Below are 13,561 nucleotides of genomic sequence, written 5' to 3' on the forward strand. Positions count from 1 at the left end.
GTTAAAGCCCAAGTTAGGAACAAGATAGACATTGTCCAAGGTTGCCTGGTTGGGTAGCCTTTGGTAGTGTCAAATAATACAGTGCCAACAGATTTGATGGGCATCAGTGTATTATTGCCACATCGAACGTCACCCTCAGCAGGATGCTGAGAGATGTAAATGTCGGCATTGCGTGCCATATGGTGTGTAGCTCCATTGTCGACTATCCAATTGATCGGATGGTCACAGGGAAGAGTTGGGTGGGCTTCAATAATTTGCACAGATTGATCATCAGGTAATTGATAGATTTGAGGCTAGATATCAGGGTCCAATACTAGCACACTGGCTGTAGGCATGTATCCCCCTCTGAAAGCGAAGTCTGATAAGCTTGGAGATGAAGGTCGAGATGCCAAAGGCGTAGAGGGTGAGTAGGTGTAAATAGGCTGGTCATCTCCCCTCCCAATGTAAGACCTTGAACGGGGCTCTCCAATGACTAAGAAGTCCCATCCTCCGTGTGGTCTAGATCTGAGTAAGGAGACTCAACATTTGGTGAGAAAGGGTGGTCCTCCGTAATCACGGGTAGACAATCCACGCTGTGCGCTCCCAAGGTCTTCAATCCCTTTGCTCACGATAGCTCTAATACCATGTGAGGGCAAAAGGACGAAAGGACCAGATGTGCGAGAGATCAAAGCAAATCAACACAGCATGAAATTGATGAATGAGTGTATGTATAATGGAGAATGTCATCCAGTACAAGAGGCCCTTTGATGTGAGGTGACTCTGAATAGAAGACCGGCAAAGAAGCAAAGACGAAGTCGAAGCAAGGCTCGGTCGATGATAAAGGCTCATGTCAGGGACAGCGGTGGCACTCCGTTTGCAGTAGAGATCGAAGGCTGCGAATACAGGGTGCTGAGCAGGGCCTGAAAAACGCAAGAATGCTGTCAATGGAGGTACAAGGTGCTGCGCACAAGACAGGCCAGGAGCAGGGCAGCGACAGAGTGCCGGATGCTCGATGATGAAGCAAGGCAGCAACAGTCGATGGTGACGCAGGCAGAGCTGCAGGATGGTGTCGATCTTCAATGTATGCGTTGGAGCAGAGCGGTTGGTCTAGAGGGAGGCTGTCGGCCAGCAGCACATGGACAAAAAATGCCAATATTGCAGTGCACATTATCCTGATGTTGCCTTTTGGGCTGGTTGTCGCACATATTGTCCAGTAGCTCCACCTAGCATGGTGGTGGAAATGGGAGGCAGCCAACTCTAGACACATGGCAACGGACAGCGGTCAGCTCTGGATAGGCGGTTGTGAGCGGTTATGGCTCTAGACGGGTGGCGGTTGGCTAATGGCAGAGGTGGCGGCACACTAGCTCTGATACCAATTGTTAGGTGTTAGGGTTAAATCACAAGGTTAAACAAGAGTGATTAGCAAGAGGGGTCAGGAGATAAACTCAAAGATTAGGCACACTTAATGATAATGGCCCTTTTATAGGAGACCCCCCCCCCCCTCTACAACGTGCATACATATGCTGCCACCACATATGCCACATGTCAAACTATGATGCCAAGTGTCCTTTAGTACGTGTGACTTTGCCACACATCATTGCTTACATAAGATCCTTTTAAGAGAAGGTTTCCACACAAAGAACTTGCACACACTGGCAGTTGTTCACACACATTGGAACCGCTTTATTTAAAGCCTAAACTTACACACACTAGAGTGCTAGTTTACACAACCACCTAGCACTTGTTTATTCCCACAATCATCATTAATATTTAACATCTTGGAGGTTTGTGGACTTACTGGCTTGTAGGTTTATGGGCTTATGGTTTGCCATCTTACCAATGTGTGGGCTTGCGGGCTTGCGGGCTTGCGGGCTTGCCGGGCTACAGGCATAGTGGCTTAGGATGTTGTGGATATCAATGCGCCACCTTCATATTGTACTGTCCAAAACACCTGCTAGCTCATGTTTGAAGAGTCCCCATTATGAGTAGCCAAGGTTGAGTAGCTTGGGCACCTGACACTTCCGTATTCACACAGGATGGTGTCCAAGGAGGCCAGATGGTTTAGAGACGCTTACATTAGATTTGGCACAGTGCCAATTAGACTACATGCTACAGTGGACCGTTATTTCATAATGGTCCACACATGGAGTAGGTAAACTTAACTCTTGGATACCCTATCCTCACATTGCAGGACCAAACGGGGCCCAAGATGAGCCCAGATGGCCGTGAGAGGAGGGGGAACTGCCACGCACTATGTAGTATATCTTTATGAGCTCAGTCTACACCACGCACGGTGGCACCGACTATACCCGCAGACCTAAAAGGTTATGTCATTGCCGCCTCGCATATACATGCCTATATAGATACACTGCCATCCCTTTCTCTACATAGTTCATCAAACATCATTGTTTACTCCCTAGCCTTCTGGTAGCATACAACCTCCATCTTAGCAGTTCCGGATCAGTTGAAGCTCCCTTCATAGGAGCACATGGTTGTGAGGCTTTGCCATCTGTTGTATCACATCAGTACTACAGGAATTGGCGAAGCAAAATAGTGAGAAACTTGGACATATGAGTCCTTTGTTTAGGTACTTATCCATCACTGTGCACAGCTCCTTCTCTTTGACCGTGCTCACCCAATATGGCAACTTGTTAACCGGAGTAGCTCCATGAATTAGTTCGATCTTGTCTTCCACCTTTTTGTAAAGAGGGGCAGATCAGTTTCAAAGACATGAAAACATTATTCTGAAATTTTCTTAGATAGATTTTCCTAGGTACAAGTCATCCCTTGATCTAACGTATCCACAATACTCTAAGAAAAACTTGAATTCAACACAAATAGAGAGACTTACAATTCAGTTTTGAGTAGTTCAGTTGCATTGACTAACTACCTTTTTGAAAGTTTTGGCTCTCCTTTTACGTATAGCCTCCTTCCCTCATGAACAAAGAACTTCTATACATGTGTATATCGATTGTCAAAGTTTTCCGTCCATGACACTGCTTCTTGAGAACAACATCAGACCTATAAGCTTGGTGGTGTCAAAGATCAATTTTTCAATATATGACTAAATGGTCAAATCTAGACCAAGCACTTGATGGTTCTAGGCCTGAGTCACTTAACCATTCACCAACTCCATCGTATATTGTGAGAAGCTTGTCTCCAAGTTGAAGAAATTCGTAAGTGTCGAGTTAAAATCACATTATGTGTGGAACCTGTGCCAAACAAGACCTTGACTTGTGTTCCTCACATTGCCCCCTATAACTATCAAATCTATTGACGGAGACTTTTTCCTCATAGTCATACTCATGATATCTCTGGACAGTCAATAGATTTATCACTATCCATGAGTGACCTTCTTCAATTGGATTTTTAGTTAAATTCGCAATCACCTTTTGTTTCTTAGTGAAACATCTTGCCATTGATGGTGCTGCAAACAATAATAACATTAGCCTTCCTAGTTGGCTTTTCCTTTTGTTCTATTGTAATTTGAGATTTGGAAAATACCGTGTACCCATTGGTTTAAAAAATCTCTTTTCCCTGCATAATTCTTAGTTGTTTCCAAATTAGTATTAGGTTGTTTATCTTTATTTGCGCTCAAAAATCTTTACACATTGGACGATTTCTTGCCATCTTCATAGAGTAAATCCATTTCGATAGTCTTCTCTCCATGGATTAAAGGTTGCACTTGCAAAAAATCTAAAAAAATTCTGTCACTTTCATAATGGTTTCACGGTACTTATGAGCATATTCCTGCATTGACAAATTCTTTTGAGATATGAAGAACCAAGAATCCAAAGCACGACACCACTCATTATAAACATGGACATTTCATTCCCATGCCAACTGGAATATCGTACTCTGAATATGGATGCGGACAATCTTCCTTTCATTTAGCTTGTAACGGGCGGTCATTGCAGGCATAGACATTGCGTTCCCAAGCCAACTGGAATATCGTACTCTAAATATGGGCACAGACCAAAGTCCCCATCCTCACATATCCACCCTACTCCCCCTTGGCGCAGACATAAGTCCTATGCCATGAGGTGCCAGTCCACATGACCCTTAGCGTAGACATAAGTCCTTTGCTATAAGGTGTCATGTCCACTATGTAAACCTTAACCCTAGCTAATGAGCATGCAAAATCCTCCTCTTAAGACATGCACGATTCTCCCAAGAAGGCAAGCTCTTGAAAGTAAAACCCCAGCATAATGATACAATGGTTAACTGATAAAAGAACTAAAGGTCTTCTTCATGCTAGGGTAAAGCTCTGAGTGCTGGCGGATCTCCTGCTGGGTACCCCAGTGGATGAAGAGGTTTGGGAACTAGTGAAAAGTGACAAGGAGAGGGCAGAGAGACCGGTGAAGGGCACCCAGGTCCCCTGCTTGCGCTCATAAAGACACGAGCTCCATTGTCTGATGTGCCACCTGGTCACGTAACTCAAGCACCTCCTTGTGCTGTGGGAAGATGATGTGCAGAGGTGAGTCAATCCTTGCAGGTGAGGATAGTGGGTGACCAGATGATGCTGTGCCATGTCGACAGTGGAAGAGGGCATGACTACAGGGGTGGCAGGAGGGGTGGTGCGGCTGGGTGGGGGGGAGGTAAATGGAATAGGGGGCTGCTCCAGAAGGTAGGTGACAAAGCGAGCAGAAGGCCAAGTGAATGAGATGATTTCGGAGTCCGAAATCGGACGCAACAGAGGCGGATAGATTTGTAGAGGAGATGGTGGAAAGGAAATGGTTGGCCCGTGGAGAAGTAGTGGAATGCCTCTTGGTGTAGTGGGTGGAGACGAAAGGTAGTGGCGATGGGGGGATTTCTCGGAGGAAGAGATAGTACTGAAATAAGATGTAGAGATGTACAGTACGGGAGCGGCGTAGGGAGGGGGTGGGAGGCTGGAGCCAGCAGAGCAATGGTGGTGGTAGCAGAGAGCTCGATGGGTGGAATGCCAGTGATGCAAGTGTCGGAACTGGAGCACAACTCTCTCCGGTGGACCAATGAGATGTGCGATGAAAGCTGAAGGACACAATTCTCTGGTGGACCAATGAGATGTGCGATGAAAGCTGAAGTGAGTTGCGGACCATTGGGCAGCATAGTTACCAGGATGGAAGGTATGAAGGAAGGTGTTCTTCAGGGTGGCCCAGTCCCACCGGGTGTGCCAAATTTTTAGTGTACCTATAGGTTTCCTGGCACACTAAGTGGTGGTTCTCCTCTGGACAATATGTCCAGAGTCCTCAATACTCACGGCACAGTGCACACATGAATAGGTAGATTAGAATACAAGCATAGCACAATGACAAGAATGGCAAGAATATTGTAAACAACACTTGCATTACTCCAAGACAACGTTACAAGCCCTTCACTGTACCGTGCACACCCAGCAGTGGTCACAGAGACACATGCACAAATGACAAGTCACTACAGCACTCAATGAATAGGACTCGATGAACAGGACCAGATGGAAAGGTTAAGGGATGTAGGATATCCTCAAGGATGAGTTGAGGGCCATTTAGAGGATTCCTGCAAGACGTGGAGTCAGTGGACTCAGTGGAGTGAGTGGCATCTCCTATTTCTGGTAGATGCCCATCGGAGTGACAGTGCAATTCCTTTCAATGCCGGTGTGTGCACCTCTCATATATCCATTGGTGGTGTGCTTCCGTTTCTGGATAGTCCACCAAATGTGCCGAGATGGTCCAGTGGGACAATCCAGCATCGGGGTGATCCATTGTGGTAGTCGAGGTTCAGGATGATCAGTGTGACACACTGGGATGGTCTGGCCGGAAACAGTCTAGTGTGGGCACCCTTAGTGACTACACTGAAGTAGCTGTCAAAGTAAGTTTCAAGTGAAGTTAAAAAGATTGCAGATCTTTCATGCTTAATTCATCCAGAGTACTTTTCATGTGTAACTTTCCTCCATGCATCTGTGTGTGGATCCATATCGAGAGATTAGATTTTACAGGTTTTCTATGTTGAGACACTTGGCTCATGCAGAAGGCTTACTTACAACACTATTTTATTACTGTCAATAAGCTCTTAATCTTAGAGGTTTACTTCTCAATTTTCAAAAAATGATACCTATGTTTAGAAATGTTCACAACCTGGAAACCTTTTTCCCTCATCAAGAGGATCTTGTTCATTAATGTTGCTTTGTTTTCTTCGACAGATATTTTGGTAGGCCAGAAGACTGCAGTCAAGTGCTGGAATGGATAAGCAAAACCCAACGTGGAAAAAGATAACAATGGAAGTTGGGCCAGCAAATTTTAATCTCAAAACTCCAAGTAGACATTTAGGAAGGAAAATATTCTTAAGAACCAAAATATTTTTTGTTTCTTTAATCTGCAGCCAATTGATCTGTTTTTTTAATATTGCAATAAGAAATATCCTTTTTCAGAAAAAAGATGCAAATTTATAATAGGAACACAATTCCCTCCAAAATGGAAAGAAATGAGGGTAGTTTTGAGGGTTCATTCAGTTAATGATATTGAAGTGATAATCATCAGGACAGCACAGCCACCAAAGGGACTAATGAAGTACCTCTTGACTATAAATATCAATATTTAAGGTCTCCATCTGAAGGCTTTTTCAGCAACCCTGACCCCCTTTTGGTACTTGTCCTAAGGGGTCTGCCCTGTGATATTACCATCAGATCTCTTATAATCAATGTTATCAATTCCAAGCTTCATCATCCAGGTGAACAAAGCCAGTAAAACCATTTTGCTGGAGGGTCTTTTATTAATTCGCCCTAATTTCATTGCTTACATGATTTGTCTTGTTGCTGGATGAGGGCAAGCATGCACTGTGGTGAGAAAATTTTACTTGTTGGTTTTACAAAAAACCTACTAGACCCACTCCTCTCTTCACCAAGGAGACTGGGTTACAATGGTGTCATGATGATGAAAGTGCAGTTCCCCTTTTGAGTTACTGTACGAGGGGGCATACTTAAAAAGTGATGGTCCTACTGCCTAATTTATCATGTCTATTGCTGAAGCGGAGGCTTCAAATCACCTCTTTCTTGCTACACCTAGTAAGCCAGCTCCACCTTTTCTGCTCTGCCTATGCTTTGCTCACCTACTCTACCTGCACCTGTTTTAGAGCTTCACCTCAGCTCCATGCCTCTTCTCTACTTTCCCCCTTTCTCATGGATCAGTTTTTTCATGGAGTTAAAGACTTCATCCCCATCATCTTCCTACAAACATCTGTCTTTGAGACCTACCTTTGTTTTATCTTGTTAGATATCAATGCTCAACATTCATATTGTAATGACAGGCACCCGCAAGGTCATTTATCTATGGCCTCCATTATGAAGAGTAGCCATAGGAGGTGAGATATTCAGAGATGGGTTATTAGATGGGTTTGGTGCATTGCAAAATAGGCTACGTGTGTGTGGAAAGCCATCCCCATGATGGTGATCCATGCATAGGGTTGGTGGACTTTACTCTAGGACACCTTGTCCTGAGGTTGTAAGGCCCAATGGATGCCCAGGTGAGTTTACTGTGACTAGCATTGGTCCAAATGGGCCTCTGGTAACAAGCATTATTGACCCACCTATCACACCCATGACCATGAAGGACCTCATGGATGGAACAGTCTATAGAGGCTATTTAGATAGTCAGATACTCCAGCCCATCTGCACACGAGTCATCTAGCTGATATTGTGCCCTAGCTTCTATTAGCATACAGCCTCTTATCTCATCACTTCCTGATCATCCATCAAAGCTCCTCTAATACGAGCACATGGGTGTGGAGCTTACAACCATCTAATAGATCATATCAGTAATACAGCATTGTTCTGCATCTTTGTTGTGCAACTTCAGTTTGAGTTCTGAGCTGTGAAAGATTCTAGTTCTTGCGAGTCTTGTTTGCATACACTGCCTTACATATCCATATCCAAATTCCTCGGCTCCTACAAAAGTGCATTGTCGCCACCATAGTCATGTGTTTTAAGGGTAGCGCTCCAACTTCTTGAGTTAGCAAACTGGTTTTGGCTGGCTAAATAATGTAAAAACTTCAATTCTGCCATAATTCTTACCTCATGTCCACCATTTTGTGAGCATCACCAGATTGGGGATGCTTCACCATGTTCAAGTATTTCAGATCCCATGGATCTCAATACTAACTTTGTTCTTGGACGTGTCATACAACGTGCCTTCAAGATTTTGAGCATATTGTCACCTGGGAAAATAACTTGGCACACAATTGCAGATTTTGCAAGTGGTGAATGCGTTGGAATCAGATTTGTCTTTCGCTAATACTTGCTTTTTCGCTTGGTCTTGTAGTCCTTGATAGTTTACGGGCATTAAACATGACATTATGGCCATTGACAGTGAATAACTACCCAGTCGAGTGTGTGTTGCAGCCCAACGTAATCACTATGTGACTCCAATGTGACCTTCAGTACATCCAGGTTAAGGCACAGGCAAAACAAAATCTGAAACGCATTGTATATTTTAACAAGAAACCATTGTATTAGTCATTTCTCAATGTGGCAAATGCTTTGCTTAACAGCATTTCAAAAGCACTGAATGAAGGTGTTCAAAATTAAGAACTCCAACCCAGCACTTATGCATCATACGTAACATACATTCACACGCCCTCGCATGCATGTGTGTGTGTGTGTATATATGGTGTGTGGTGGAGAACCGTGCGCTCCTCGGCCGCCGAAGACCTGCTCGCCTGCTCCGTCAACCTGCTCGCCCCTTTTGGGTGAGCACGTGTGGTGAGGTGCTTGTCCCTGGACTGTATCGGGCTTCATTCCTGGACTGTACAACAACTAACAAATATGCTTAGTTGTGCTGTGTCTGCTGCTTTAATTATGGCAGATGAAGTACTATAATTTTGAGAGTTTCAGCCTAGTGCAAAGGGCCATCTGTGACATCCATCTCTAGATGGCTCAGAACAGAAAATTTGCAAGTATTCAGTCCCATACAGCTAACAGCCAACTTCTGTCAGGGACAGGCTAGGTGCTTTTACATGTGGATGAAGGTGGGATCAAGTTCAGGCTGTGTGGGAAGACAATTTTGGCAGCTGGCAGGCTGAACACGCAGCTTGGACAGCACACCCACGGGCAGGCAGGTCGGGCAGCACGTGTGAGCAGGAAAGTGACCCACAGACAGGCAGCTTTTGCGTGTGTGTGTGTGTGTTGGGGGGGGGGGGGGGGGTGATGTTCCAAGCAACTTAGACCAGTGCTAGTGTCTATATGGATGATTGTTCAGTTTCCATTGTCTATGCAATCCTCAATTGTGCTGATTAAATTGCTTCCGCAAGGCCTACCTACATTGGTATCAAACAAAGGCGTCGAAGGGTCGATTTGCGATTAAAGAAAACCAACATGGAGGGATCATTGAGTGAAACACTTAAGTAATCTACGCGACCTTCTGAGGGTTCCCAGATGCACTTTTTTCTCATCGCCAATCTGCTCTTCTTCCTCTCTTCCGCGACCTGTGTGCGTGTATAGGAGTGTGTGTGTGTGTGCGTGTGTGTCTGTGCCTCGCTACAGGTCACTTTTTTCCCTTATGTGTGTCGCTACAGGTCTCTGATTTTCCCCTCCTTGTAAGAATGTATTCCAATAGCGCTGTCCCCCTTTCTTTCTGATCTGTGTCTTCCTGCTGAATCGAATAGTCTCTATGGCAGAAACAAGTAAGTATTATGTCAAGAGAGCTCTTTCTCCTGAACCTAAAAGACAATCAAGGGAATCTCTGCCCCCCATAGCTCCTTCATCTGAAGATGCTTCCTATGTGTTTGACATGTTGAATGAGGATTTTCAACAAAGTAGAAGAGAATGGATACTACCTGCTTCGGAGCTCACTTACAAGATGAAGTTGCCTTCTCTTGTGCATCCTCTGAAGAAGCTCTCTCAAACTGCAGTCATCATCTTTTTTCCAGGTAAAATACCCTCGGCTAATGATGTGGGACAATGGGTGAATTCTCTCCTAGGTGGATGCTATGTAGAAGGAGTCTATTTTGCCTCCAGAGGATTTTATGAAGTTCATCTCTTGGATGCATTGACAAAACAAAAGATGCTGGAAATGTCTCCTTTGTTTTTTGGTCGTCAAATGGTGCACATCATGCCTTGGTCTCCTAATAAGGATTATCAGAATCTCATCAAACATCACTGCCCTGTATGGGTTGAAGTCGTTGATTTCCCAGATTACATGAGAACAGAGCTTCCAGGCTTAGCGATGACATTGTGACAAGTGATCTGTCCCCCTCGTCCCACAGGTAACAAAAATCGTTTTTGCATCTTATGGGATACTGATAGACCAACCCCCTCTTCTATTGCAGTTGAGATTGAGGGTGTTAATTTGGGAAATAAATATCACTTTGAAATGGGGCATTTTTGCTGGAGCTTGTTTCTCTTGTCACAAGTTCGGGCATCTAGCTTCTGAGTGTCCCTCAATCCTTCATCCGCCTCCTCCAGCTGCCATTCCTCCGCCATCTTATAAAGGAGGTCAAAAGACTTATGTGGAAAAGATTGAAGCTAAAGGAGCAAAGCCTTCAGTTCATACAGGGAACCAAGCCAATTTAGCCCAAAACAAGGATAAAGGAAAAAGCAAGCTAGTGGAATTTAATTCATCTTCTCACGAGGGTTGGCAGAATGCAAAGAAGACGGTGCCTCTCAAACAAAGACCTCTCCAATCTCGCAATTGGGATGCTTCTGCTCCATCTCTTGGTCAACCTTCTACCTCTTCGGATAGCCCCATCTCAAAGGCATGGGTCAATGCAATTAAGAAGGGTATTCCACTTTGTGAAGAAGATGATTTAGTCAGGGAATTGGATTCTGAGGGTCAGCAAGACCCTGTGGCAATGGCAGAGGCTTGATACCTCCCTTTCTCTTTGAGGACTGCTCATCTCTTGTACATATTTTCATGCGTACTTCTCTTAAATGTTTTTCTTATAATATACAGGGCCATTGCAATCAGCATAAATGGAGGCTCCTATGGCATTATATAAATAATACTCATCCAGATGTTGTGTGTCTGCAAGAGCATAATCAGCATTCTTTTGCTGGCCAGCATGGGTTCTTTTCAGGCTATGATATATTTTATGCAGGATCTGGACAATTCTCTGGGCTGCGCATTTTAGCCAGACATGATCTGCAGCCCTGTGTAGCATATAATGATCCTTGTGGCCGATGGATGATTATCCAATGCATGATCAATGGAGAGATTTTTGAAATAGGCTCCTTGTATGCCTCTCAAATTTCAGCTTCCAGAGCTCAAATGTGGGACTCCATAAACCAATATCCTTGGTCTTCAAATGCTCTACTTTGTGGTGATTTTAATAATTCTCCTCACTGGAAGGACAATACCACACATAAATCCCATATGCTTCCCTCTGAAATCCAGCAATGGGAACATATGACTTCTTCTCTTCATACTGCAGATTTATGGACAGCAACTCACCCTTCGGTTTTGAGATTCACATATCATCATAATGCTTTTACAGAATATTGGGCCAGGCTTGATAGATGGTATCTTATTCATGCTCAGCAATATGATGATTATACATGTCAAATGTGGACTGATTATTCTCAACAACTATCTGATCATACTCCACTCTGGCTCAACCTTTCTTTTGGTATGCCTCTGGATGATATTCAGCTTTCTTTAGTCAGACATTTGCAGGTTAATCAATTATATCTTTCTTATGAAAAATTCCAGCAAATGATCAGACTGGCTTGTAAGCCATTGTTATCTCATGCTCAAGAGGATCTGGATTTTGCTTGGAACTCTTTTGTACATCGTATTCAAAATGTCATTAAGGAATATGGAAGATGGTACATGGCAGAAACCAGACAGCATATTCAGTGGGCAAAATCATACAAGCAGTCCTTGGTACAGATTAGCCATCAAAGGTCTCTTTCTGCTTCTGAACAGAATCTCAGATTTCCTGCACACAGGTTCTACAAGTTTTTCTGGATGTTTGGCACGTTATCAGCTTCTTTGTCACAGTATTCTCTTTTCTTCCATTGGATCAGATACTGGGCCTTATGGACCCTCTGGCTACAACGAAATCATGCATATCTGAATTCACCCCTTCAGCACCCCTCATAGGTCATTTTGGCCTTTTGAAGACGTTAATACAACTTTCTTTCTTTCTTTTTCTCTTAAAACAGTAAACCCAGTAGAGTTTTGTAAGTCGCTATGACGCAAGCTATAATGGTTGCCAAAGTTATGTATAAGTTTAGTTCACATACAAATTCATTTAGTGCATATAATGTTTTTTTTGTATGTTGATTTAGAGGTGTCGTCTCCTTTTAACTAGTGCAACTAGGTTAAACAATTGAATATATTTGTTTCAATCATGGTGATGATCTTCATAGAAGTTTTTGATATAAAGTGTTGGCACAAATTTTATGATATACACTAGTGAATTTTGGAGTCATACAAATATAAGGATAGTGAGGTGTGTAAAAACGAAGAGCGTTACTCTTCTGTCAATGGTAAAATGGCTTCATAACTTTGGAGGAAGGATTAGTCTCCTACCATAGGATCTAGAAAGTGTGAATGTTCACACCTCAATCCAGCATGTAAGTGGACTCAATCCTTTGTAACCTTGGCCCTTCTTCAACTACAATTATAGTGCTCGTTGAGCCTTGGAACTTCTTTCTCCTGTGGTTCTAAAACATGGTCTCTTGTAAGACAAGATTTTTGTCTGTGGTCACTTCCTCCATGCTATAGCGGTTACCAAGGGTTGACTGCGCACTAGAAACTTACCAAGGTGTGCTTGTAAGTGGAAGTTGGTGGTAGCAGGATTTTCTTTGGGGTTTACGGGTCATTCGGGAATTGGGCTATCCGACTATATACCTATAAACAATCGTAGTTATAATAGCTCTACCCTCCATGGGAGTGCTCTTCCCACTCAATGAGGAGCCAAAATATGCACTAAAAGCAGGATGAAGTGGTTACCTGCACTTAGCAAGTTGTCGAGAAGTACGCGGACATCAGTATTGCATTGATCATTTGTGTGCTGGTAGCGGCTGTATATGCGGTCTTCTTCTCGCTGGTGGCTTCTTCAGTGGTGTTGTCTTGTTGTCGGCATTGGTGAAAGCCTTGCTTGCTCGTCACTCACCCTCTTGCGCAAACATAGGCTCTCTTGTGGTGCATTTGTGAAGTATTAGATTAAGACCCAGTACTAGTTGCTTCTACAAGGTGCACAATAGAGTGGTCGTGGTGGCCACTAAAGACCAGAAGGGGAGCAAAAGAAAGGTGAAGATAAGTTTCCATTGTCTCTTAAACTTGTTGAGGTAAGACTCATGGTATCACAAGCCAAATTCAACTTCTAGCATAGTGTCCCCAGAGTGCACCACGAGCCTTTTTAGCTTCTCTACAACAAGCCCAAGCATGAGATTAATGAACCTCCTTTGTAAACCCAAGAGCGCACCAAAATGCCTAGCCATGGACGCATAGAAGTGTTAGAATTTAAGTGATGTAGCATCCATCCTTAGTTCAAACTTTAGTGGATTCTCAGTGGCACCTTATAATGCTTTGTTCTAAGGTTAGAAGGCTCATTTACTAGAGTTATTGGGTGTAAGTATAGTGGGTACATTCCCTTGATGTGCGCATCACCTTTTAGGTCGAGAGATTCA

The 13,561-nt window shown here is 43.7% G+C and overlaps 1 protein-coding gene across 4 annotated transcripts in view; it reads left to right on the plus strand.

Annotated features, from left to right (window-relative positions):
• The window catches only part of LOC147607179 (tRNA dimethylallyltransferase 9-like), a 102,616-nt gene extending 95,961 nt beyond the window's left edge, over positions 1-6,655 (plus strand). For 2 of the 4 annotated variants that reach the window (XR_015264852.1, XM_086791246.1), the window contains one exon: positions 6,137-6,655. Coding sequence is in view for 2 of the 4 variants with exons in the window: in XM_086791246.1 (XP_086647372.1) it covers positions 6,137-6,209 (73 nt within the window). In the remaining 2 variants the exon portion in view is untranslated. The remainder of the gene's footprint in view (positions 1-6,136) is intronic. The other 2 variants (XR_015264851.1, XM_086791247.1) reach the window with 2 other exon arrangements.
• Positions 6,656-13,561: the final 6,906 nt, after the last annotated feature.

The sequence above is a fragment of the Cibotium barometz genome, chromosome 56, assembly GCF_041138505.1.
Source record: "Cibotium barometz isolate CiBa-2024 chromosome 56, ASM4113850v1, whole genome shotgun sequence".
Taxonomy (NCBI): domain Eukaryota; kingdom Viridiplantae; phylum Streptophyta; class Polypodiopsida; order Cyatheales; family Cibotiaceae; genus Cibotium; species Cibotium barometz.